We start from the raw sequence: 27,917 nt of genomic DNA, 5'->3' as shown, positions 1-27,917 counted from the left end.
TGGGCCTCATGTGCCCCCAGGGCCAAGGGCACCTTGGGCAGATGCGCTGGTGTGGGCTCCTCCTTGGAGGGGGTCGAAAGTGCCCCAGCTTCCCCTTGCTGGCAGGGGCTGTTTTGGTGCGCCCCGTCCCACGGGGCCCATCCTCTGCCTGGGCCTTCTGTCCCTGCCCCCAGCACCGCCCTCTCCCCCAGGGCCCAGGGCCGGTACTCTTGGCGGGGGGCCTCTCCCGGGGGGGCCTCTGCCAACTGTTCTGCTCTGCTCTGGTTCCAGGGCTCAAGGGCTTCTCACTAAAGCCTGCCCACCAGCCCCGCCCCACCCCCGGGGCCTGGTTCTGCACACCAGCTCTGTTCCGCTTCTCTGCTCTGTGAGGGTGTCTCGTGGCCCTGGAGAGGCCGTGGAGGGCTAGGGTCCCAGTGCCGTCAGGACTCTGGGTGTAGGAAGAGCTCCACGTGGCAGGTTGCACGTTCCCGCTCATCGCAGCCGGCACCTACCCTCCGGCTTGCCAGTTGCTTCAGTTCTGTCAGTCGCTCAGTTGTGTCTGACTCTCTATGACCCCATGGACCGCAGCATGCCAGGATTCTCTGTCCATCACCAACTCCCAGAGTTTACTCAAACCCATGTCCATTGAGTCCATGGGTGGGTGATGCCACCCAACCATCTCATCCTCTGTCGACCCCTTCTCCTCCTGCCTTCAACCTTTCCCAGCATCAGGGTTTTTCCAGTGAGTCAGTTCTTTGCATCAGGTGGCCAAAGTATTGGAGTTTCAGCTTCAGCATCAGTCCTTCCCATGAATATTCAGGATTGATTTCCTTTAGGATTGACTGGTTGGATCTCCTTGCAGTCCAAGGGACTCTCAAGAGTCTTCTCCAACACCACAGTTCAAAAGCATCGATTCTTCGGCGCTCAGCTTTCTTTATGGTCCAACTCTCTCATCCATACATGACCACTGGAAAAACCATCGCTCTGATGAGACGGACCTTTGCGATCCAGTTGTTTAAGTTCAGCTCTGCAGCCCTTCCGGTTCTCTGTTTCAGCAACTCTGGGGAAGGACCCCAAAGGGACTTTTCTGGAAGGGACTTCTCAGACATGTCTGGCCCTCATATTTTGAAGCTGATACTCCTTAACGTTTCTGCTACATTTGGTGAAAATCAGTCCAGCCTGTTCCGTGGGATGTGGTACCAGACACACAGCCTGGGACTTCGGTTCCTTTACATACATAGGATCCTGGGAGACAGTGTCTGTGGATCTCTGTGCTTCCACACGTCTCAGGAGCAAAGGCACGGATCGCCTTCAGTACGGATTGTCTTTGGATGTTTGTGGAATGAGAAACCCTGGAAGGTAGGGGAACCCTCTCCCTCCGGAGCTGAACGTGTTTACTGTCCGGCATAACAGACCTGGGGTCCCCCAGCTTGGACGCGCAGGTGTCTCCTGGCTCCTTTGCATCACCCCGTCGGGCTCAGAGAACCACTGCTTGGATGATGCTTGTGGCCCGACTGCCGCTCTGGCGGGGTGACAAGCTGGCCTTCGTCTCCGGCACAGCGTCTCGGGTCTGCCCGCATCAGTGCGATTGCGGCAGCCTCACGGTTTAGCTGGCAGGTGGGATGACCTCCCAGACCCTCCACAGCTCTCGATAATGACAACAACCACGGTGATGAGGGGGGCAGGAGGGGGCGAATGGATGGCGGTGATCAGAGCCTCACGGTTTGACCAAACTCACAAGGCAGTTTTGGAGGAATCCCAGGCTGCCTGGTCCAGTGCTGAGGCTGGGCTGCGCGTGCGCACGCACACACACACACACACACACACACACACACGCACGCACGCATACACACGCACACGCACACGCACGCACACACGCACACACGCACGCACGCACGCACGCACGCACACACGCACGCACACGCACACACACGCACACACGCACACACACGCACACACGCACGCACGCACACGCGCACGCACGCACACGTGCACGCACACACATACACACACACACATCCCTGGCCTTGGACACTGGCCAGCACTGAACAGCAATGGGGTGCGGGTGCCCTGACGGCTGCCGTGCAGGTCCGGGGGAGCCCCTAGGGGCCCCGATCCAGTCTAACTTCTCCCCACCATGGTGCTTCGCTCTCTCCAGCCTGGGACCTGCTCTTCTCACATATTGGGGGCTGGGTCCCCCCGCTGCCTGGAGGCTGCGGTGGCCCCCGGGACAGCCCCAGGTTTCAGGGAGAAAAAGGGACTGTCCCTGAATTCAGCGGGTGACTCCAGCTGCCCCCCTTCCCCCACCCTGCACCTGCCCAGACCTCTGGGCCAACTCCACCACCGACCACTTCCTCCTGTGTGTGCTGCGGTCGGAAATTGGAGTCTGGCTAGACCCTGGGGGACCCTCAGGGGACGGGCAGGGCCTTCCCAGCCCATGCAGCTGCAGCTCTGGCCACTCCACTCAGTCCTGCCCTATACCCTGCCTGGGCTGAGCATGGCTTAGAGCTGGATTCCAGCTGGCTCAGAGATGTCTGGGTCCAGCAGTCTGCTCGGTGGACCCCTTCTCAGGGTCTCTTGTTCCTCTGTGCCCCGCCCCTGCCCACCTCCCTTGGAGTGGAGGGGTGTGTCGTGTCCAGTCACCTCTGTCTGCTCCTGCCCGCTCTCCACCCCGCAGGCCCCAGAGACCCTGCCTGAAGCCATGGTGGATTCCTGTCTCCCAGGCCCAGGCCCTCCCCCAGCTCCCCACTTCCCTCCTCCCCAAACTCAAGCCTGGTGGATCCTTCTCTTAAGCGCTTCACTGTTGGGGCTTGGAGCATTTGAGGCGGAGCCAAGGGACAAAGGGTCATCTGGAGGTGTGACCAGGTTTTTGGAATCAGGGTCTGGCTCTGTGGTTCCTGAGCCCCCACTGAGGGGTCCCCGGGAACCCTGAAGACCCTGGCTCCTCTGGTGATCCTAGGGGTGCAGAAGCTTCCCCCACCCCGAGCTCTCTTTCAGCAAATGGGGAGAAAATCCTCCGGCTTCTGGAGACGTCACAGACTCCCCGACCTGGCAGTCACTTCTGCGGATGAGGGAACAGAGGCACAGAGAGGGAGAGTTTCTTTCCTAAGACACACAGCAACTTGATGTAAAGACTATATCCTGGGACTTACCAGCGCCAGCCGGGAGCCTGGGAGGACCAGGCTCTCTGGGACATGGGAGTGGGGTGGGGCCCAGCCTGGAACCTGGGGGCTCTGGGAAATTTCCCTCCGTTAAATAGACGGGGAAACAGTGGAAACAGTGACAGACTTTATTTTCTTGGGTTCCAAAAATCACTGCAGATGGTGACTGCAGCCATGAAATTAAAAGACGCTTGCTCCTTGGAAGAAAAGTTATGACCAACCTAGACAGCATATTCAAAAGCAGAGACATTACTTTGCCCACAAAGTTCCATCTAGTCGAGGCTATGGTTTTTCCAGTGGTCACGTATGGATGTGAGAGTTGGACTATAAAGAGAGCTGAGCACTGAAGAATTGATGCTTTTGAACTGTGGTGTTGGAGAAGACTCTTGAGAGTCCCTTGGACTGCAAGGAGATCCAACCAGTTCATCCCAAAGGAAATGAGTCCTGAATATTCATTGGAAGAAATGATGCTGAAGCTGAAACTCCAATACTTTGGCTACTGATGCAAAGAACTGACTCATTGGAAAAGACCCTGATGCTGGGAAAGATTGAGGACAGGAGAAGGGGTCGACAGAGGATGAGATGGTTGGATGGCATCACTGGCTCGATGGACACGAGTTTGAGTAAGTTCTGGGGGTTGGTGATGGACAGGGAGGCCTGGTGTGCTGCAGTCCATGGGGTCACAAAGAGTCAGACATGACTGAGCGACTGAACTGAACTGAACAGAGGGGACGGGCCCGGTAGCGGGCAGCAGAAACCAGCTGTAGAGGGAGACACTGCTCAGAAAGTGTGGAGCTCAGACACAGGACAGGGGAGACCTGGGGGCAGGGGTGGGGGGTAGCAGGGTGCGGGGGGGTGGGAGGTGGGGTAGGCGGCTCCAGTGGAGGACGTGGTGGGGGGAGAGGGCAGGGGCTGGACTCCATCTTCCTGGCACCCCTGAAACTCCTGGAACCCCGACCAGTCCTAGGGTGGGGGTTGCTTAAGGTGAGTCACATCAGTGCATGTCAGAGCCTGACTTCACTTACTATTTCAATGCTTTATTCATCCGGATTGGGGGGTGGGGGTGGGCAGGAGCTTAATTTCAATTCTAAAACCTATTGCACTAAATATTTCTCTCTCTTTTTTCTTTTTTAAATTTGGCCATGTCTTGTGACTTGTGGGATCTTAGTTCCCCGACCAGGGATTGAACCGCAGAGTCCTAACCACTGGATTTCCAGGCAGGTCCCAAAATATTATTTACCTTGATGACTGAGTCTGGGGACACTTCCTGGGCCAGCAGCGCCTGCCTCTCCTGGCCAGGTGGGTTTATATTAATATCTGGTGGGTAGCACTTATTTCCAGGTCCTTTCCAAAGGTTTGGACCGACACCCTGGAGGCGCACTCTGGCAAGAGGAGACCCTACTTTGGCAGGTGGTGGTTTTGTAGCAGCTGCTGCTCCCTTAACTGTTGCTCCGGCAACCGTCAGCTCGGTGAGTCCTCCTGGGACCCCGGGACGGTGGTTCAGATGGACACATTCTCACATCCTTGTTCCTTGCATGGGAAATGCTTCGCCCGATGGCTAATGATGCCAGGGTGATTTATATTTGATTCTTACTTCATTATTTCTAAACGCCAAACACTTAAACACCCTGACATTTATTTCTCACTATCCATGGCAGCCAACAGTATCTGTTGCTAATTTAAGAATGATAAGTAGCCTGGTGACTTATCTTGTTTTTAAAGAGCTTTTATAAACGTAGGTAAAGGAACATAGAAGATCTACATAATTTTAATGCTGATTTCACTAGACAGACACATCGTTTAATTTTCAGTGATTTTATGATATTCCTCAAAATGCACACTAATACGTTTGTTTGTACTGACGCAGTGGGAAGGCTTCTAACAGAACTTGGTCGGAATGGGACGTTTGGCGGGGAGGACTAGCTTTGCTAGTTAGATCACAAGATTAGACTCTTCCATCGATTAAACAATTCAAGTCAGCAGCCTCAATTTGGGAGGAAGCATATACTGAAAGCAGCAGTCGTTTTTGGCTCCAGGGACAAGGGTGGGAGGTGGTTTCAGGCTGGTTCAAGTGAACTACATTTATTGTGAGCCTTATTTCTATTATTAGTGCATCAGCTTCAGGCGTTAGATCTTAGAGGTTGGGGACCCTTGACTTAGAGCGCATGATAAGACGCAAGCATTTTCCTCATGAGATACCGGATTGGCGAAGATGCATGAAATTGACTCGTGCGGGCATGCCAAGTCGTGTCCGACCCTTGCGACCCTGCTAACTGTAGCCCGCCAGGCTTTTCTGTCCATGAGATTTTCCAGGCAAGAATACTGGAGTGGGTTGCCATTTCCTCCTCCAAGGGATCTTCCCAACCCAGGGATGGAACCGACGTCTCTTGTCTTGTCTGCACTGGCAGTTGGGTTCCTTACCAACTGTGCCACCTGGGAAGCACTGAGATGACAGATATTTAAAATTTCCTCAGTCTTTAAAACTACGTCTTCTACAAGGGGCCTCTAAAGTGAAGATTTAAGCAGGAAGCTCTGCTCAAGCTTTCTTGTTTACCCCTGAAACGGAGAAAGTGACTGGGTGACGCCTCTCAGCAGCTGGTTTCTTGAAACGCTGCCTCTGGGGTGGGGCCAGCTGGCGGGGTTTCCCCCAGTGGATGGGACAGTGAACCTTCCTCTCAGACGGTCCGGAGGTGCATCAAAGGGGCCCCTCTCGAATCCTCTTGAGGTCAGAGGCTGTCCAGTGCTTTGTGATCTGCAAAATCAGAAGAGTATGAACTGAAGCTGTCAGCTGACAGATAGTTCAGAGAAACAATTTCTGACCATCCAGCACGAATCATTTCTGGCACCTAAGCAGGAAGGAGTTCATAGCAGGGAGGGACACTCTACTGCAAAACTCCTGTTTGTGGAACTGAAGTTTCCCCAGGTTTATTGTAGAAACGAAAGCCAGAACAGCATTGTTGTGGACCTACTTCATTCTAGAGGCAAAGAAAGAAAGAAGGAAAGCGAAGTCGCTCAGTCGTGTCTGACTCTTTGGGACCCCGTGGACTGTAGCCTACCAGGCTCCTCCAGGCCAGAACACTGGAGTGGGTAGCTGTTCCCTTCTCCAGGGGAGCTTCCCAACCCAGGGATCAAACCCAGGTCTCCTGCATTGTGGGCAGGTTCTTTATCAACTGAGCCACAGGGGAAGCCCCTAGAGGTAAAAGTAAATTATACTAATTGATGGATCCATGAATCAACACTAGTTGATAATTATTCATAAGGATTTCAGGACGTCCCTGGTGGTACAGCGGATAAGCATCTGCCTGCCAGTGTGGAGCTGATCCCTGGTCGGGGAAGGGCCCACCTGCCACAGAGCAGCAAAGCCCACATGCTACAACCACTGAGCCTGAGTGCCTAGGGGCTGTGCTCCACGACAAGACACGATTCCACAGTGAGAAGCCGGAGAGTAGCCCCGCTGGTCACGGTTAGAGAAAGCCCACCCGGCAACAAAGACCCAGGGCAACCAAAAATTAAAAATAAGTAAATAAATTGTTAAAAAAAAAAAAGATTTCAATACATTTATGTTGTTTGAGTCAAACTCTGCTACTAATAGTTAGGGTAATAATTCAAGGTAGGAGAAAAATCACAGTGCCACTGAACATTTTTAAATGAATGTACATTGTTCTGACAGAGATGTATGGCAGGATACTGAACGAGATTCTTGGGTATGAAAATACACGAGCCTGAGTCCATCTGCTACATCTGCATCTCTACTCCTGCCCTGGAAATAGGTTCATCTGTGCTAGTTTTCGAGATTCCACACGTATGCATTAATGCATGATATTTGTTTTTCTTTCTGACTTACTTCACTCTGGGTGACAGGATCTAGGTCGACCCGCATCTCTACCAATGACCCTGTCTCATTCCTTTCGGTGGGTGAGTACACTACATTGTACGTATATACCACATCTTTAAAAAAATATTAAATTTTTCTCTTTCTTTTTCGTTTTCTAAATGATGAAAGCATAGCAACACACTTAGAGGAGACTTGGAAAATACAGAACAAGTTTACATCTACTTCCACTATATGTTACAATTATTTTTTTAAGTGGATAAATTAAGACTTTTAGTTGGAGTTTCAACATCGAGCTCTCAAAACTTAATAGAATGAATATACAGAGAAGTAGAAGGATAGTGCAGACCTGAAAAGCACTATGAACCAATTCAACATAATTGAGATTTATACAATTTTCCCACAACAGTAGAATCCAAATTCTATTCAATTTCCCATAGACTATGAACTAGGAGACAATGGAACATATCCAGGGACACAAAACAAGGTCCAAAAGTTTAATGGGTTAAAGGTACTGAAATCACACAGAGCCTGTTCTCTAATCACTGTGGAAATACGTTAGAAGTCAATATCAGAAGGTATTTGGAAATAACCCACACATTTTGTACTGCAATGTGACATTTATCAAGAGAGAGCTTTGAGTTCACCGTTGAAACCCTCAATAAAATCAGAAGACTGAAAAAAACACAGAGGGTGATTGCAGAGAAGAAAACACTTAAATGAGAAGTTGATATCAAAATGAGCAATTGATGGCAAAGATACTTAAAAAAACAATCTCATGTATTTGGACATGAAATGTCCACTGTTAAATGATGGGTGTACCTAAGAAGCCATAGTGAGGAAAGTTAGAGAATATTTATAACAGAAGGAAAATGACAAGAGAAGTTGCCAGAAGTTGTTGCAAGCAGCTGAAGCTGCTCCGTGCATCACGTCTTCTTTACTCGTTCTCTGTCTGTGGGCATTGAGGCTGCCTCCACGTCTTGGCTATTGTCAACAGAGCAGGTTTGGAGGCACCGAGGGGAAGGGGAGGGTGGGGTGGGTGGGAGAGGAGGCCTGACGCATATGCACCGCCTTGGATGAACAGGTAGCTGGTGGGAGCCTGCTGTAAAGCACAGGAGCTCAGCGTGGTGCTCTGTGACGCCCAGGAGAGTGGGACGGGGAGAGGTGGGAGGGAGGCTCCAGAGGGAGGGGATATACGGATCGCCTTTGCCTTTTGCTAAGTTGCTTCGGTCGCGTGCAGCTCTTTGTGACCCTATGGACTGTAGCGGGTCAAGCTCCTCTGTCCATGGGATTCTCAAGGCAAGAATACTAGAGTCAGTTGCCATGCCCTCCTCAGGACAGTTCAGTTCAGTTCGGTTCACTTGCTCAGTCGTGTCCGACTCTTTGCGACCCCATGAATCGCAGCACGCCAGGCCTCCCTGTCCATCACCAACTCCCAGACTTCACTCACACTCATGTCCATTGAGTCGGTGATGCCATCCAGCCATCTCATCCTCTGTCGTCCCCTTCTTCTCCTGCCCCCAATCCCTCCCAGCATCAGGGTCTTTTTCAATAAGTAAACTCTTCGCATGAGGTGGCCAAAGTATTGGCGTTTCAGCTTCAGCATCACTCCTTCCAATGAACACCCAAGACTGATCTCCTTTAGGATGGACTGGTTGGATCTCTTGGCAGTCCAAGGGACTCTCAAGAGTCTTCTCCAACACCACAGTTCAAAAGCATCAATTCTTCAGCGCTCGTCTTTCTTCATAGTCCAACTCTCACATCCATACATGACCACTGGAAAAACCATAGCCTTGACTAGACGGACCTTTGTTGGCAAAGTAATGTCTTTGCTTTTCAGTATGCTATAACTTATTGGAGAAGGCAATGGCACCCCACTCCAGTACTCTTGCCTGGAAAATCCTATGGACAGAGGAGCCTGGTGGGCTGCAGCCCATGGGGTCGCTGAGGGTTGGACACGACTGTGTGACTTCACTTTCAGTTTTCACTTTCATGCATGGGAGAAGGAAATGGCAACCCACTCCAGTGTTCTTACCTGGAGAATCCCAGGGACAGGGGAGCCTGGTGGGCTGCCGTCTATGGGGTCGCACAGAGTTGGACACGACTGAAGTGACTTAGCAGCAGCATGCTATAACTTTCCTTCAAGGAGTAACCTTCTTTTAATTTCATGGCTGCAGTCACCATCTGCAGTGATTTTGGAGCCCAAAAAAATAAAGCCTGACACTGTTTCCACTGTTTCCCCATCTATTTCCCATGAAGTGATGGGACCAGATGCCATGATCTTCTGAATGTTGAGCTTTAAGCCAACTTTTTCACTCTCCTCTTTCACTTTCATCAAGAGGCTTTTTAGTTCCTCTTTCACTTTCTGCCATAAGGGTGGTGTCATTTGCATATCTGAGGTTATTGATATTTCTCCCAGCAATCTTGATTCCAGCTTGCGCTTCTTCCAGCCCAGCGTTTCTCATGATGTACCCCGCATGTAAGTTAAATAAGCAGGGTGACAATATACAGCCTTGACGTACTCCTTTTCCTATTTGGAACCAGTCTGTTCCATGTCCAATTCTAAGTGTTGCTTCCTGACCTGCATACAGGTTTCTCAAGAGGTAGGTCAGGTGGTCTGGTATTCCCATCTCTTTCAGAATTTTCCAGTTTATTGTGATCCACACACTCAAAGGCTTTGGCATAGTCAATAAAGTAGAAATAGATGTTTTTCTGGAACTCTCTTGCTTTTTCGATGATCCAGCAGATGTTGGCAATTTGATCTCTGGTTCCTCTGCCTTTTCTAAAACCAGCTTGAACATCTGGAAGTTCATTGTTCATATATTGTTGAAGCCTGGCTTGGAGAAAGCCTGGCTTGGAGAATTTTGAGCATTACTTTGCTAGCGTGTGGGATGAGTGCAATTGTGCAGTAGTTTGAGCATTCTTTGGCATTGCCTTTCTTTGGGATTGGAATGAAAACTGACCTTTTCCAGTCCTATGGCCACTGCTGAGTTTTCCCAATTTGCTGGCGTATTGAGTGCAGCACTTTCACAGCATCATCTTTCAGGATTTGAAATCGCTCCACTGGAATTCCATCACCTCCACTAGCTTTGTTTGTAGTGATGCTTCCTAAGGCCCACTTGACTTCACATTCCAGGATGTCTGGCTCTAGATGAGTGATCACACCATCGTGATTATCTGGGTCATGAAACTCTTTTTTGTACAGTTCTTCTGTGTATTCTTGCCACCTCTTCTTAATATCTTCTGCTTCTGTTAGGTCCATACCATTTCTATCTTTTATCGAGCCCATCTTTGCATGAAATGTCCCCTTGGTATCTCTAATTTTCTTGAAGAGATCTTTAGTCTCCCATTCTGTTGTTTTCCTCTATTTCTTTGCATTGATCTCTAAGGAAGGCTTTCTTATCTCTCCTTGCTGTTTTTTGGAACTGTACATTCAGATGCTTATATCTTTCCTTTTCTCCTTTGCTTTTTGCTTCTCTTCTTTTCACAGCTATTTGTAAGGCCTCCTCAGACAGTCATTTTGCTTTTTTGCATTTCTTTTCCATGGGGATGGTCTTGATCCCTGTCTCCTGTACAATGTCACGAACTCTGTCCATAGTTCATCAGGCACTCTGTCTATCAGATCTAGTCCCTTAAATCTATTTCTCACTTCCACTGTATAATCATAAGGGATTTGATTTAGGTCATACATGAATGGTCTAGTGGTTTTCCCCACTTTCTTCCATTTAAGCCTGAATTTGGCAATAAGGAGTTCATGATCTGAGCCACAGTCAGATCCTTGTCTTGTTTTTGCTGACTGTATAGAGCTTCTCCATCTTTGGCTGCAAAGAATATAGTCAATCTGATTTCGGTGTTGACCATCTGGTGATGTCCATGTGTAGAGTCTTCTGTTGTGTTGTTGGAAGAGGGTGTTCACTATGACCAGTGCGTTCTCTTGGCAAAACTCTATTAGCCTTTGCCCTGCTTCATTCCGTACTCCAAGGCCAAATTTGCCTGTTACTCCAGGCGTTTCTTGACTTCCTACTTTTGCATTCCAGTCCCCTGTAATGCAAGGGACATCTTTTTTGGGTGTTAGTTCTAAAAGGTCTTGTAGGTCTTCATAGAACCGTTCAACTTCAGCTTCTTCAGTGTTACGGGTTGGGGCATAGACTTGGATTACTGTGATATTGAATGGTTTGCCTTGGGAACGAACAGAGATCATTCTTTCGTTTTTGAGATTGCATCCAAATACTGCATTTCGGACTCTTTTGTTGACCATGATGGCTACTCCATTTCTTCTGAGGGATTCCTGCCCGCAGTAGTAGATATAATGGTCATCTGAGTTAAATTCACCCATTCCAGTCCCTTTTAGTTTGCTGATTCCTAGAATGTCGACATTCACTCTTGCCATCTCTTGTTTGACCACTTCCAATTTGCCTTGATTCTTGGACTTAACATTCCAGGTTCCTATGCAATATTGCTCTTTACATCATTGGACCTTGCTTCTATCACCAGTCACATCCACAACTGGGTATTGTTTTTGCTTTGGCTCCATCCCTTCATTCTTTCTGGAGTTATTTCTCCACTGATCTCCAGTAGCATATTGGGCACCTACTGACCTGGGGAGTTTCTCTTTCAGTATCCTATCATTTTGCCTTTTCATACTGTTCATGGGGTTCTCAAGGCAAGAATACTGAAGTGGTTTGCCATTCCCTTCTCCAGTGGACCACATTCCATCAGACCTCTTCACCATGACCCGCCCATCTTGGTTAGCCCCATGGGCATGGCTTAGTTTCACTGAGTTAGACAAGGCTGTGGTCCGTGTGATCAGATTGACTAGTTTTCTGTGATTATGGTTTCAGTGTGTCTGCCCTCTGATGCCCTCTCGCAACACCTACCGTCTTACTTGGGTTTCTCTTACCTTGGACGTGGGGTATCTCTTCACGGCTGCTCCAGCAAAGCGCAGCCGCTGCTCCTTACCTTGGACGAGGGGTATCTCCTCACGGCCGCCCCTCCTGACCTTGAACGTGGAGTAGCTCCTCTCGGCCCTCCTGCACCCACGCAGCCGCCCCTCCTCAGGACATGTATAACTAATTCACATTGTTGTACAACAGAAACCAATTCAAATTCAACATTGTAATGCAAATATATTCCAATAAAAAAATTAAAAAAAAAGAAAATACACGAGCAGACCAAAGGTAGTAAGACATGTGGAATGAAAACACGTCTAAGGAGCAGGAAAGATGAACGTTATAGAAGAATTTTTAAGGAGAGTGGTTAGCAAGCCATGATAACTTTTAGCTTCTGACGAATGTACATAAAGGAGCGGTGTGAATATTTTGCAGAAATTCTGATGAAAATGTTCGGATGTTAGGTTGCAAAGGGGCAGGCGTCCTGGGGAGCGTGGTTCTTCGAGGGTTTGGGGTGACGGTGTGGGGGCCGGGCTGCAGTCCCACATCCTGCCCTCCAGGGAGGCCCCGGGTCTCAGTGCTGGACGATCCGGTAGGCTGACCAGAATGGCTGCCTGACTCAGCGGCCACCAGCGACTGACGGTTTCCTGCCTGTTTCTGGAATCTTCCCACCAGTCCTGAGAGAAGCTGAGCATGGACACGGGACACGGCTGCCTAACCCTAACCCTAACCCCTAACCCTCTGGCTCAAGGGTGCTGATATGCCCCCAGGACTTGGAACCAATGCCCACTTGCCGCTGCTCAGCAAGATGAACAGAGGCCCTGAGCACAGAGGGCACCGGGCCTCAGCGGGACCTGCAGCTGCTCCGAGGAGGCCGGGCCGCACGGGCCAGGCAGGAGGTTTGCATCTCCCTTCCCATCTGCCTGTGTCACTGTGAGGATTGTTACTGCTGCTGTCCCACAGCTGACAGTAATAGTCGGCCTCATCCTCGGCCCGGGCCCTGCTGATGGTCAGGGTGGCCATGTTCCCCGAGTTGGCGCCAGAGAACTGGTCAGGGACCCCCGTGGGTCGGTTATCGTCACCATAGGTGACCAGCGCACGGGCCTGGCCTGGTTTCTGCTGGTGCCACTCAACATTTTCACCTCCAACGCTGGGCCCCCCACACGTGATCCTGGCCGTCTGTCCTGGGGACACCGATGCTGAGGGTGACTGAGTCAGCTCGTAGGAGGACACAGCGCCTGCAGGAGAGGAAAGGAGAGGTAGCTGGACGTGAAGAACCTAGGAACAGAAGCCCCCTGCCTGATGCAGATTAAGTGCCAAAGATTCTCTGGCCCCCAGGGACACCCTCCCCTCAGTCTCAGCACCCCCGGCTCATGTGCCTGGTGGATGGAGTCTCTGAGTAAAGGAGACCCCCCTTTCCCTGGCAGGCACAGCCCTCAGGGCTGACCTAGCAGTGAGCACAGAGGGGGATTTCAGCCCCTCCAAATGCCCACCCTGCAGCAGCCCCAGGAGCCTCCTGCCCTCACGGGCAGATCCCACTGAGCTCAGAGTCAGGGCCAGGCCTGTCCCCGAGTTCTGGGCTGGGGTGGGTGGACCCTGGGGCTCACCTGTGCAGTGAGCCAGGAGGCCGAGGAGGAGGGGGTCCAGGCCATGGTGGAGGCGCCCTGAGTCTGCTCGCCAAACCCAGGCTGGGCAGGGCTCCTCCCAGGCCTGTCTTATCCCCTTGCTGCTGGGGATACAAATCAGCCCAAGCCGGGGTCGGGGGGTGGGGTGGGGGCTGCCTGCAGCCGTGGTCGGAGAGGCTCAGCCCAGGGCCACAGCGGTTGAGAGCAGGGGGAACGTCCCTCACACTCCCCTCAGCCCGGGGCTGCTCCTGCACCTGCTGGTCTCAGGGTCTGGGGGGACAGCTCCACCCCAATCCGGGTCCTGGCCCCACTCCTGGGAGAGAAGCCCTTCTCACTGAGGGCTCAGAGGTGGAGACTGTATTTTCCAGGAAACCTGAGTCCTTTGCACCAAAGGATCCTGGGCCCTGCCATGAACGTGGCCAGAGTCACGGTGGAGACGTCAGGGTTTCCTGGAAGCCAAGTCCTTCCTCTGCTCCATCCTGGTTCAGGGGAAGGACCTTAATTTCACCCAGGAGTTTGAAGTGTCTCATCCTTCACTGTTTTTGGGTGCAGTTCACATGTGGGTCTGGTTCTAGCTCCACCTCTAGAACTTTTAAGGGAAGGTTCTTCTGACCCTCGAGGGCCCCTGGACGGTGACCCTCACCAGGCCCACACCACAGGCGATGCACGCAGCCCAGACACAGCTCCCGAGTGACAGAGCCATGCTTAACACTGCTCCGCTGCCAAGAGCGCGGGGCGTTCTTAAAGGTCCCCTGAGGTCCTGTAAGTGTCCACCCTTGGCCATGAGGTTCTGGGCAGCCGGCGGGTGCTGGGCCTCAGTATTCCTGTGTGTGGTCTGGGCCATCGACCGATCATGTGCTCAAAGGAATGACTAAGTGTAAGACAGAATACTGGCTGTAAATTATAGAAACACCTCACGTGAAATACATGCATACTAAACACTTGTTTCTTTGCTTGCATCAGGTGGCATGCAGGATCTCATTTGCAGCCTGTGGGATGTAGTTTCCTGAGCAGGGATTGAACCCAGGCCCCATGCACTGGGAGCTCAGAGTCTAGCCACTGGACCACCAGGCAAGTCCAGGAGATATATTTTTTAAAGTTGCCTTCAGTTACTGGGGAAATGCAGGAATACAAATAGTTTTTCTAATTAAGACAAATAAATCTCTTGGCTCTGTGTTCCTGGAGCGGACAAGAGAGAACACTGTTGGCCCCAGCCCCCTGGGGAGAGATGGGGCAGGTGGAGCTTGTCCTCCAGGAAGGACAGAGGCTGTCAATGCAAGCGAAGAGGGTGGAGTCTGTGCATCCTGAGAGGGCGACACCACAGAAAGCCGGCCCCTGTCCTCAGGTGGGAGGTGTGGGTATCCAGCCCCTGCATGGGCACCTGATGCCCAGGTTGCCTCATCTCCAGGTGCAGTGTTGAGCGACTCTCTGCTGCCCCCTGGTGGCCACTCTGCACCGACTGCTGATGAGGCCAGGAAGTCATCTGTCCAGGTGGTCATTCCCTGGGCCTTGACTGTCGGTCCCATGGGAGGAGCTACTGCTCTCTTCATGCCCTCAAAGTGCCTCAGAGTCAAGCTTTAGGGTCTCAGGTTACCTGTGAAATGATGAGCAGGCCTGTTTGGAGAAGGAGGCTCAGGGTTCCCCGTGAGGCGTCTCTGTGTTGCCACGTTTATGACATTAGGTCTCCAAAACACGAACGGTGTTTCTATATGATTTACTCTTATTTAATTTCATCACCAAATGTTTTATAACTCTCTGTAAACAGGTCTTTTCTCTTCTAAGTTAAATTAATTCCTTGGTATTATTGTTAATGGAATTGTTTGTTGGTGCATCAAAACCCAGATGATTTTTGCATCTGAATCTTGAGCCCTGACGCATTTCTGGATTCATTGTGAGCTCTAGTAATTTTTGTGGACTTTAGAAATTTGTCTATATTGTATTATGCGCCCAGAGAATAGAGACGCTTTGATTTCTTCCTACCAGTTTAGACGGCCGTTATTTCTTTCTCTTGTTCTGTCGCTGTGACTAGAATTTCCAGGACAGAGTTCAATGGCAGTGGGGAAAGCTTTCAGTCTTTCTCATGGAGTGTGATGTATGCTGTGGGTTTTTCATAAACGCCCTTCATTGGGTTGAGATATATTCTTTCTACACAGAATTTTCTGGTGTTTTGTTTCTTTTTTTTCCTTTGGTCATGAAAAGATGTTCGATATTGCCAAATCTTTTTCTGCACCATTTGTGAGATTTAATGTCTTTTCTCTTTAATTTGTTTCCGTGGTATACTCATGACTGATTGTCTTAGGCTGAACCACACTTGCATTCCTGGGGTGAATGTTACTTGGACTTTTGATACATTTTTTGTTGATTAAGTTGGCTAATATCTTAAAAGATTTTTTCTTGTATATTTATAAGGCATTTGGGGCTTCACTTTCTTTTCTTGTAATGTCTTTATTGATAAGCGTAATTCCAACTTTATGGAATAAACTAGAGAGTATCCTTTCTCCTCTACTGTTTGAAAGATTTTGATAAAGATTAGTGTGTAATTCCTCTTTCAATGGTTGGTATAATTACCGTCTGTCCTCCCTGTTGGCTCAGACGTCAAATATCTGCCTGTTAGGCAGCAGACCCCATGCACAGGAGGCGACTCGGGTTCCATTCCTGGCTCAGGAAGATCCCATGGTGAAGAAAATGGCTACCACCTCCAGTATTCTTGCCTGCGAAATCCCATGGACAGAGGAGCCTGGCGGGCTGCAATCCCTGGGTTGCAAAGAGTCAGACATGACCTTGCAACTAAACAATAGTAAGAATTAGTTAGCAAACCAAGACATGAGTGTAATGCCTCCCTGCTAAGAAATGCACCCGGAGACGGCCGGTCACAAACAGCCGGCAGTCTTTGCAGCTCCCTGCCCCTGACCTCTGGCCATCACACGAATTCCTTGCTTTGCTTCCACTTCTTTCCAGCTCCTGATGGTGGAGGAGCGCTCCTGAGACCTTCCCATTTGTTGCTAACCATTCAAATGTATTTTTATTCAACTAAAATCCCACATAATAAAAAATGCCAAGCTTTTCTTTTAAAAATAAAATTAAAAAAACCTACCACATTGGACATATGTCTTTGCCTGACTTTAAATGAGACCTGAGTTCTACATTTCACACCACTGTCAAGAAAACACCATGGAGCCTGGTCCTGGGAGCCCTAAATCCATTCCTGACCCCCCTGTGCAGAGCCTGCCCAAGGGCCAGGAGAAGGGGCCGCCCTGGGAGGCTCAGCTCTGGGGGAACCGGGCCAGGCTTGTCCCTGTGGTGTTCACAGTCCTCCCGGGGCTGGAGGAGAGCGTGAGCAGGACGGGAGGGTTTGTGTCTCACTTCCCCGTCTGTCTGTGTCACTGTGAGGACCACCGATATCAGCTGACTGACAATAATAGTCGGCCTCGTCCTCGGCCTGGGCCCCGCGAATGGTCAGGGTGGCCGTGGTGTCTGATTTGGAGCCAGAGAACCGGTCAGGGATCCCTGAGGCCAGGTTGTCATCTGCATAAATGACCAGCACAGGGGCCTGGCCCGGCTTCTGCTGGTACCAGTGGGCACTAAGCAATTCTAAGTCGTCTCCCTGGCAGGTGATGCTGGCCGTCTGTCCCAAGGACACGGACACCGCAGGCGGCTGAGTCAGCTGAGAAGAAGCCAGGTGACCTAGAAGAGAGGAGAGGAAGGGGAGTGTGAGGAACAGGGTCTTCTCCCTGCGGCCCCCACCCCTGTAGCAGCCCCTGTGCTGAGCTTAAGACCAGCCTGAGCCCTGGTCACTTGGGGGCCGAGGCTGGGGGGCCGCACCTGCGCAGAGAGTGAGGAGGGGCAGCAGGAGAGGGGTCCAGGCCATGGTGAACGCGCCCCAAGCTCTGCCTCTGAGCCCGCAGCAGCGCTGGGCTCTCCGAGCCCCTTTATTCCCTCTCAGAGCTTTGAAGAGGCAGTGAGGGTTTGGGTTTATGCAAATTCACCCCCGGGGGCCCCTCACTCAGAGGCGGGGTCACCACACCATCAGCCCTGTCTGTCCCCAGCTTCCTCCTCGGCTTCTCACGTCTGCACATCAGACTTGTCCTCAGGGACTGAGGTCACTGTCACCTTCCCTGTGTCTGACCATATGACCACTGTCCCAAGCCCCCCGGCCTGTGGTCTCTCCTGGGCTGTCCCAGAGGTGCCCTCAGCCTGGCAGCATCCTGGCCATGGGCTGAGGCATGGACGGTGCCCCTTGCCCTGGGTGTTCTGTGTGTCCTGAGGGCATGGCCTGTCCAGTCCTGACTTCCTGCCAAGTGCTGCTCCTTGGACACCTGTGGACCCGCAGGGCTGGTTCCCCTGAAGCCCCCCTTGGGCAGCCCAGCCTCTGACCTGCTGCTCCTGGCTGCGCTTTGCTGCCCCCTGCTGGCTACCCCATGTGCTGCCTCTAGTAGAGCTCTGATTTCTCAGCATGACTGTAATTACTGTCTTCAGTTCAGTTTAGTCGCTCAATCCTGTCCTACTCTTTGCGACCCCACAGACTATACAGTCCATGGAATTCTCCAGGACAGAATACTGGAGTGGGTAGCCTTTCCCTTCTCCAGGGGACCTTCCCGACCCAGGAATCGAATCTCCTACATTGCAGGCAGATTCTTTACCAACTGAGCTATCCTGAGCATGAGTATAATTATTCTCTTCAGTTCTGTTCAGTCCCTCAGACTTGTCCGACTCTTTTCGACCTCATGGACTGCAGCACGTCAGGCCTCTCTGTCCATCACCAACTCCCAGAGTTTACTCAAACTCATGTCCATAGAGTCAGTGAGGCCATCCAACCATCTCATCCTCTGGCATCCCCTTCTCCTCCCGCCTTCAGTCTTCCCCAGTATCAGGGTCTTTTTCAATGAGTCAGTTCTTCGCATCAGGTAGCTAAAGTATTGCAGTTTCAGCTTCAGCATCAGTCCTTCCAATGAATATTCAGGACTGATTTCCTTTAGGATGGACTGGTTGGATCTCCTTGCAGTTTAAGGGACTCTCAAGAGTCTTCTCCAACAGCACAGTTCAAAAGCATTGATTCTTTGGCGCTCAGCTTTCTGTATAGTCCAGCTCTCACACCCATATGTGAATACTGGAAAAACCAAAGCTTTGACTAGACGGACCTTTGTTGGCAAATTAATGTCTCTGCTTTTTAATATGCTGTCTAGGTTGGTCTTAAATTTTCTTCCAAAGAGCAAACGTCATTTAAATTCATGGCTGCAGTCACCATCTGCAGTGATTTTGGAGCCCCCAAAATTAAAGTTTGTCACTGTTTCCATTTTTTCCCCATCTATTTGCCATGAAGTGATGGGACCAGATGCCATGATCTTCATTTTCTGAATGTTGAGCTTTAAGCCAACTTTTCACTCTCTTCTTTTACTTTCATCAAGAGACTCTTTAGTTCTTCTTCGCTTTCTTCCATAAGGGTGATGTCATCTGCATATCTGAGGTTATTGATATTTTCCCCAGCAATCTTGATTCCAGCTTCTGCTTCACCCAGCCCAGCATTTTTCACGATGTACTCTACATAGAAGTTAAATAAGCAGGGTGACAATATACAGCCTTGATGTACTCCTTTCCCTATTTGGAACCAGTCTGTTGTTCCATGTCGTGTTCTAACTGTTCCTTCCTGACCTGCATACAGATTTCTCAAGAGGTAGGTCAGGTGATCTGGTATTTCCTTCTCTTTAAGAATTTTCCACAGTTTGTGGTGATCCACACAGTCAAAGGCTTTGGCATAGTCAATAATGCAGAAGTAGATGCATTTCTGGAACTCTCTTGCTTTTTCGATGATCCAGCGGATGTTGGCAGTTTGATCTCTGGTTCCTCTGCCTTTTCTAAACCCAGCTTGAACATCTGGAAGTTCACAGTTCACATATTGCTGAAGCCTGGCTTGGAGAATTTTGAGCATTACTTTACTAGCGTGTGAGACGAGTGCAATTGTGCGGTAGTTTGAGCATTCTTTGGCATTGCCTTTCTTTGGGATTGGAATGAAAACTGACCTGTTCCAGGCCTGTGGCCACTGCTGAGTTTTCCAAATTTGCTGGCGTATTGAGTGCATCACTTTAACAGCATCATCTTTTAGGATTTGAAATAGCTCAACTGGAATTCTATCACTTTAGCTAATTCCATTCATTAGCTTTGTTTGTAGTGATGCTTCCTAAGGCCCCCCTGGCTTTATCTTCCTGGATGTCTGGCTCTGGTGAGTGATCACACCGCTGTGATTATCTGGGTCATGAAGGTCTTTTTGTATAGTTCTTCTTAGGAACAGATATTATGATCTCCATCCTTGCATCTCGTTATATCTAGAGAAGCACTGACTCCATTCATGGTGACGTCAGATCCTCATGACTAACAAATGGCCTTTTGTAAGATGAGTGCCTCATGGTATTGAGCTCCCCCGTCACCAAGACCTTATGACTGACCTCCCCCACTGCCCCAGGTGCCTCTCGAAGCGTCTGAGATGCCGCCTCCCAGGCTGCACTCCTCATTTTGCCCCCAATAAAACTTAACTTGCAGCTCTCCAGCTGTGCATCTGTGTTTAGTTAACAGTACAAATATAATGGAAAATTTAAATTAAATATAATCTATGGGGAGAAATCCAAACATCTTATGAGGGAGAGAGAGGGAGAGAAAGGAAAGAAGAAGAAGCAGGAGGAGGAGGAGAGTAGAGAAACAGGGGGAGGGCGGCAGGGAGACAGAGGGGAGGACACCGAGGGGAAAGGGAGGAAGGCGAGTGCAGTGAGAGAGAGGCCAGAGTTCATCAGAGTCTGGACTCGCAGCCCAATCCCACGGGTGTGTCCCGAAGCAGGGGAGAGCCTGAGCCAGGCGGAGACAGAGCTGTGTCTCCAGTCCTCGTGGCCGTGACCTGGAGCTGTGTGGTCAGCCCCCCTGACCCCAGCCTGGCCCTGCTGGTGGTCGGGGGCAGTGATCCTGGACACAGTGTCTGAGCGTCTGTCTGAAATCCCTGTGGAGGCGCCACTCAGGACGGACCTCGCCTGGCCCCACCTGGATCTGCAGGTCCAGGCCCGAGTGGGGCTTCCTGCCTGGAACTGAGCAGCTGGAGGGGCGTCTGCACCCCAGCAGTGGAGCGGCCCCAGGGGCGCTCAGAGCTGCCGGGGGGACACAGAGCTTGTCTGAGACCCAGGGCTCGTCTCCGAGGGGTCCCCTAAGGTGTCTTCTGGCCAGGGTCAGAGCCGGGATGAGCACATGGTCTGAGTCAGACTTTCAGAGCTGGTGGCTGCATCCCTGGGGACAGAGGGCTGGGTCCTAACCTGGGGGTCAGAGGGCAGGACGGGAGCCCAGCTGACCCCTGGGGACTGGCCTCCTCTGTGGTCTCCCCTGGGCAGTCACAGCTTCCCCGGACGTGGACTCTGAGGAGGACAGCTGGGGCCTGGCTGTCAGGAGGGGGTTCGGGAGGCCACACTCAGGGGAGGAGACCCTGGCCTGCTTGGGTTGTGACTGAGTTTTTGGGGTCCTCTAGGAGACTCTGACCCTGCAGGCCCTGCAAGGTCATCTCTAGTGGAGCAGGACTCCACAAGATTGATGAACTGAATCCTCTAGGAGAGGTGTGGTTGTGAGGGGGCAGCATTCTAGAACCAACAGCGTGTGCAGGTAGCTGGCACCGGGTCTAGTGGCGGCGGGCAGGGCACTCAGGGCCGACTAGGGGTCTGGGGGATTCAATGGTGCCCACAGCACTGGGTCTTCCATCAGAATCCCAGACTTCACAAGGCAGTTTCGGGGATTAGGTCAGGACGTGAGGGCCACAGAGAGGTGGTGATGGCCTAGACAAGTCCTTCACAGAGAGAGCTCCAGGGGCCATGATAAGATGGATGGGTCTGTATTGTCAGTTTCCCCACATCAACACCGTGGTCCCGCCAGCCCATAATGCTCTGTGGATGCCCCTGTGCAGAGCCTACCTGGAGGCCCGGGAGGCGGGGCCGCCTGGGGGCTCAGCTCCGGGGTAACCGGGCCAGGCCTGTCCCTGCTGTGTCCACAGTCCTCCCGGGGCTGGAGGAGAGTGTGAGCAGGACAGGAGGGTTTGTGTCTCACTTCCCTGTCTGTCTGTGTCACTGTGAACATTGTAACTGCCACTGTCCCACGACAGACAGTAATAGTCGGCTTCATCCTCGGCACGGACCCCACTGATGGTCAAGATGGCTGTTTTGCCGGAGCTGGAGCCAGAGAACTGGTCAGGGATCCCTGAGCGCCGCTTACTGTCTTTATAAATGACCAGCTTAGGGGCCTGGCCCGGCTTCTGCTGGTACCACTGAGTATATTGTTCATCCAGCAGCTCCCCCGAGCAGGTGATCTTGGCCGTCTGTCCCAAGGCCACTGACACTGAAGTCAACTGTGTCAGTTCATAGGAGACCACGGAGCCTGGAAGAGAGGAGGGAGAGGGGATGAGAAGGAAGGACTCCTTCCCCAAGTGAGAAGGGCGCCTCCCTGAGGTTGTGTCTGGGCTGAGCTCTGGGTTTGAGGCAGGCTCAGTCCTGAGTGCTGGGGGACCAGGGCCGGGGTGCAGTGCTGGGGGGCCGCACCTGTGCAGAGAGTGAGGAGGGGCAGCAGGAGAGGGGTCCAGGCCATGGTGGACGTGCCCCGAGCTCTGCCTCTGAGCCCGCAGCAGTGCTGGGCTCTCTGAGACCCTTTATTCCCTCTCAGAGCTTTGCAGGGGCCAGTGAGGGTTTGGGTTTATGCAAATTCACCCCCGGGGGCCCCTCACTCAGAGGCGGGGTCACCACACCATCAGCCCTGTCTGTCCCCAGCTTCCTCCTCGGCTTCTCACGTCTGCACATCAGACTTGTCCTCAGGGACTGAGGTCACTGTCACCTTCCCTGTGTCTGACCACATGACCACTGTCCCAAGCCCCCCTGCCTGTGGTCCTGGGCTCCCCAGTGGGGCGGTCAGCTTGGCAGCGTCCTGGCCGTGGACTGCGGCATGGTGTCCTGGGGTTCACTGTGTATGTGACCCTCAGAGGTGGTCACTAGTTCTGAGGGGATGGCCTGTCCAGTCCTGACTTCCTGCCAAGCGCTGCTCCCTGGACACCTGTGGACGCGCAGGGCTGGTTCCCCTGAAGCCCCGCTTGGGCAGCCCAGCCTCTGACCTGCTGCTCCTGGCCGCGCTCTGCTGCCCCCTGCTGGCTACCCCATGTGCTGCCTCTAGCAGAGCTGTGATTTCTCAGCATAACTGATTACTGTCTCCAGTACTTTCATGTCCCTGTGACGGGCTGAGTTAGCATTTCTCACACTAGAGAACCACAGTCCTCCTGTGTAAAGTGATCACACTCCTCTCTGTGGGACTTTTGTAAAAGATTCTGCAGCCAGGAGTCATGGGTGGTCTTAGCTGAGAAATGCTGGATCAGAGAGACCTGATAACCGATGTGAAGAGGGGAACCTGGAAGATCTTCAGTTCAGTTCATTTCAGTCATTCAGTTGTGTCCGACTGTTTGGGATCCCATGGACTGCCACACGCCAGTCCTCCCTGTCCATCACCAACTTCTGAAGCTTGTTCAAACTCATGTCCATCAAGTTGGTGATGCCTTTCAACCATCTCATCCTCTGTCATCCCCTTCTCCTCCCGCCTTCAATCTTCCCTAGCATTAGGGTCTTTTCCATGAGTCAGTTCTTCGCATCAGGTGGCCAAGTTTTGGAGTTTCAGTTTCAGCATCAGTCCTTTCAATGAATAGTAAGGACTGATTTCCTTTAGGATGGACTGGTTTGATATCCTTGCAGTTCAAGGGACTCTCAAGAGTCTTCTCCAACACTGCAGTTAAAAGCCATCAATTCTTCGGTGCTCAGCTTTCTTTTTGGTACAACTCTCACATTCATACATGACTACCGAAAATACATTAGTCGTGTAGAACCAGTTTGGGGCTTCCCACGTGGCTCTAGTGGTAAAGAATATGCCTGCCAACTCAGAAGATGTAAGAGATGCGGTTCAATCTCTGGGTCGGGAAGATCCCCTGGAGAAGGGCATGACAACCCACTCCAGTATTTTTGCCTGGAGAATCCCATGGACAGAGAAGCCTGGTGGACTGCAGTCCATGGAGTCTCACAGAGTCAGACACGACTGAAGCAACTTAGCTACTTGGGAAAGAGCATGCACAAAGCTGTCTAAAAAACAGGTCAAGAAGTCTTGTGTTTTGAAGGTTTACTGAGAAAGTTGATGCACTGCTCCAACACTTCCTCTCAGTTGAAAAGATCAGAAGCGTTAGATCAAATGGTGGTCAATACCTTGGATGCGCTCCAACAGGTTATATCTGCAGATGGAAATGAAGGCAGTTTATGGGGTAACTGGAGGACAAGATGAGATCATACACTTGGAACACTGTCTGGCATCAAAGGCGTGTACAGTAAACATTAGCTGTTATTAGCAAAATAAATTCAGCTTGAATCACCCAAATCAGATGGCATTCTTAAAGCCACTGAGCGGTAAAATCAGGGGTGTGCAGCCAAAACGTACATTTTGACTCATTATGATTTCCATGTCACAAGACTAGAAAGTCACTTTCTCCTCAGCAGAAGAGAAGGTAGAACATTTTAACCTTTTTTTGGAGTGTCAAGGGAATTTTGTTTACACTGTAAAGTCAGTGAAAATATTGAAGCTTTTCATTTGTGGAAAATATTAAATATGTAAAATTGAAATTTTAAAATTTATTCCTGGGTAGTTTTGTTTTTCCAGTAGTCATGTATGGATGTGAGAGTTGGACTATAAAGAAAGCTGAGCGCTGAAGAATTAATGCTTTTGAACTGTGGCACTGGAGAAGACTCTTGAGAGTCCCTTGGTCTGCAAGGAGATCAAACCAGTCCATCCTAAAGGAAATCAGTCCTGAATATTCACTGGAAGGACTGATGCTGAAGCTGAAACTCCAATACTTTGGCCACCTGATGTGAAGAACTGACTCATATGAAAAGACTCAGATGCTGGGAAAGATTGAAGGTGGGAGGAGAAGGGGACGACAGAGGATGAGATGGTTGAATGGCATCACCGACTCGATGGACATGAGTCTGAATAAGCTCTGGGAGTTGTTGATGGACAGGGAGGCCTGGCGTGCTGCAGTCCATGGGATTGCAAAGAGTTGGACATGACTGAGTGACTGAACTGAACTGAGTTTGGTAACAGATATGAGAATTATATAATTTAAATCTAAACTCTTGGTATTTCTTTCTTTGGCGGTTCCAAAAGAGCTGTACCTTCTGTTAACTATATAAATCCTTTTTGAGAATTACTAAATTGATAATGTTCACAAGTTATCCAATTTCTCATTACTCTTAGTTGTCAGTATAAGAAATCCCATTTGATTTATCATGTTATAGTATCTGCAACTCTAATAGTTCAGTTCTGACAAATTTTTATTTTATTTAAAAATATTGGCATACAGTAAAATTTCAAACAATATACAATTCTCCCTTTCAGTTTAAAAAACAAAACAAAACAAAAGTAATATTAGTTAAAAAAATCCGGGAAGAATCCAAGCATTTAAAATTGCATCACATTTCTATGCTAGACAAGCTGATATAAAGTTATAATTAATAAAGGATTGGACTATTAAACTCTTTACATATGAGGTAACATGGCTCTCTAGCAAAACATTTAAAAATATGTTGTGGGTAAATTATTGTTGTCCTTAAAGAAATAAAAAGACATAAGCGTAAGCAATTGGTTGATATAGTCCACTGAGAATTTCAAAAGCCATTTGACAAAGTTTTACACAGAGCTAATTTCAAAATCTAGTCAGGCTGAGGTGAAGAGTCTTTTTTATCTTATAAAGGCTCTAGAGATAAGAAGCAAATAATATAAATTAATTCTCTGAATACAAATGGGTGAATAAGAGAGTTCTGTAAAGACTGCATGAATTAATAAATAACTTGGAATAGAGACAACAAAGCAAAATATTTATATTTGGAGATGATACTAAGTCATTTTGAGTAGCTAAGAATAGACTCCTGAAAGATCTGATTTATCTCTGAGAATAAATAGAAAAATTGTCAATGATGGACAAGGATAAGCCATTGTATTTGTCTACTAAAAGAATCCAAGCCAGGGAAATGGAATTCTAGTTTCTGGTAATGGAGGAATAGCTCTTACTGGGCCAAATATCCTTCAACAAACAACAGTGAATTCTGGAGAAAATACGACAACCACCTAAAGGCACTGGAGAACAGAGAGAGCGGAAACTTGACAGCAGCCCAGCTTGCAAGGACGGCGAGGCATGGACTAAGCTTCTCATTTTTCTCAATTTGTTTACCTGAGAGCAAACCCCAATTTATGCCGGATGGGGTGGCTCAAACTTGGCCAGAAAAGTCATAGTCTTAGAGGCGTGAATAATCAGAGGACAAGTTTCAGGGGGACCACAGAAGCTAGAAATTGAAGAGCAAGTCTCAGAAAGGAGAGAGCCATGGAGGAGACTATATTCTGCACACCACTTTTGCTTAAATCTCTGTCTGATTCTTGAACTACATAGGTATGTGGAAGACTCCAAGCAGCCTAATTAAGTCTAGAAGAAATAAACTAGGTTTCTACTGCTTCATCTACTGGATGAGATGGTTGGATGGCACCCCTGACTCAATGGACATGAGTTTGAGTAAACTCCGGAGGTTGGTGATGGACAGGGAGGCCTAGCGTGCTGCAGTCCATGGGGTTGCAAAGAGTTGGACACGACTGAGCGACCGAACTGAAGTGAACTGCACTAATGCTTCAGGCAACACAAAGAGTTTATCACTAGAGTTCTGTCAGGAAAATTGTCTGATAAAAAAGTTCAGTATTCTCAAGAGGGACATAAGAGAAACCAAAACCTGTACACCATATCATTAGCAATGTCCAGGGTATAAACCAAAATTACCAGGAATGTGAAGAAATAAGAACATGTGGCCAATGTTCAAATAAAAGGCAATCAATGGAGACAGACTCAGAGATAACCGATTTAATGAAATTACCAAAGATTTTAAAACAGCTTTTTAACTATACTTGACCCTATAAAGGAAAATATGCTCAAGTGAATAGAGAATGCCAGAGAGAAATAGAAAATGTTGAAAATAACCAAAGTAAGTCATAGAACTGAAATATCAACATCTAAAATAAAACATCCACTGGATAGTCTTAACAAGAGACTGCAGACGACAGAAGAAAGTGCTGGTAAACGTAAAGGGAGTTTCATATAAATTAGACAATCTGAGGAATTGTATGTTGACTGTAAAAACTCCTTTACATCATAAAGGCACACAGAGTTTAAAAGTAAAAAGATGGGAAAAGGCTATAAAATACAAAACCGATCATAGAAAACCTAAGTAGCTATGTTCATGTCTAACAAAACAAACTTCAGAGCAAGGAGTATTATCAAGGATAAAGTTCACAATTATTAATGAGCTAAGTTCAAGATGACAAATTCTCAACGTATATGCATATAATAACAAAAATCTAAACAAAACACTTGAAGCAAAAATTGGTAGAATTACAAGGGGACACTGACGAGTCTACAGTGTACAGAAACTATAACAATTCTTCCTTGTTAATCAACAGCACAAATAAAAAGCTGGTAGTGCCATAGGAGACTAGGAACACATCCACCTTGACCTGACATTCGCAGAGCACTTTACCAACATCGGCAGGATGCAGATTTTTTCTAGTGCCTATGAAACACTCACTAAACTAGACCATAGTCTGGGATTTAAAAAGAATTCTCAGTGACTTTTTGGTTTTTTGGCTATGCTACATGGCTAACAGTATCTCAGTTCCCCAGCTAGGGACTGAACCTAGATTGGCAGTGGAAGAGCAGAATCCTAATCACTAGGCCACCAGGGAACTCCCTCAGCAACTTAAAAAAATTGAATAATAAAAATTATGTCTGCCACAATGAATTTAAACTAGAAATCAACAACAGGAAGATGAGGAAGCTATCTGACAATGTTCTCAAATATTTAAAAATTAAAAAACATACTTCTAAATTGGCTTCCTTGGAGGCTCAGATGGTAAAGGATCTGCCTACTAGGTAGGAGACCCAGATTCGAGCCCTGGCTTGGGAAGACGTCCTGGAGAAAGGAATGGCCACCCACTTCAGTAATCTTGCCTGGAGAATCCCCTGGACAGAGGAACCTTGCAAGCTACCATGGGATTGCAAAGAGTCAGAAGTGACTGAGCAACCAGCACTTTCACTTCTAAATAACCTCTGTGCTATGGTTTGAATGTTTGTGTCCCCTGAGATTCATGTGTTGAAAACCTAATGTCCCAGGTATATTTAGGAGGTGAAGCCTTTGGGAGGTGATTGCTGCTGCTAAGTCACTTCAGTTGTGTCCAACTCTGTGCGACCCCATAGACGGCAGCCCACCAGGCTCCCCCGTCCCTGGGATTCTCCAGGCAAGAACACTGGAGTGGGTTGCCATTTCCTTCTCCAATGCATGAAAGCAAAAAGTGAAAGTGA

General features: G+C 49.5%; 1 protein-coding gene and 1 gene segment (V, D, J or C); both read right to left on the bottom strand.

The window, feature by feature from the left end:
* The window catches only part of LOC109571160 (immunoglobulin lambda-1 light chain-like), a 230,055-nt gene that overhangs the window by 35,533 nt on the left and 166,605 nt on the right, over window positions 1-27,917 (bottom strand). Inside the window, exons 1-2 of one of the 6 annotated variants that reach the window (XM_070769911.1) lie at window positions 17,309-17,451; window positions 16,876-17,170 (exon numbers count right to left, since the gene is read on the bottom strand). The exons of the other annotated variants lie outside the window; for them this stretch is intronic. Coding sequence (XP_070626012.1) covers window positions 16,876-17,170; window positions 17,309-17,354 — 341 coding nt within the window. The 5' untranslated portion in view covers window positions 17,355-17,451. Of the gene's footprint in view, window positions 1-16,875; window positions 17,171-17,308; window positions 17,452-27,917 lie in introns of those variants that run through there. 6 annotated transcript variants of the gene reach the window in all.
* Window positions 20,873-22,190, bottom strand: LOC139176789 (immunoglobulin lambda variable 3-25-like). The segment is given in 2 exon segments: window positions 20,873-21,880; window positions 22,042-22,190. Coding segments are annotated over 2 exon segments (510 nt in total).

The sequence above is a fragment of the Bos indicus genome, chromosome 17 (genome assembly GCF_029378745.1).
Source record: "Bos indicus isolate NIAB-ARS_2022 breed Sahiwal x Tharparkar chromosome 17, NIAB-ARS_B.indTharparkar_mat_pri_1.0, whole genome shotgun sequence".
Taxonomy (NCBI): Eukaryota; Metazoa; Chordata; class Mammalia; order Artiodactyla; family Bovidae; genus Bos; species Bos indicus.
Note: the sequence above shows the minus strand (reverse complement) of the source record. Positions and strands in the feature narration are given on the sequence as shown.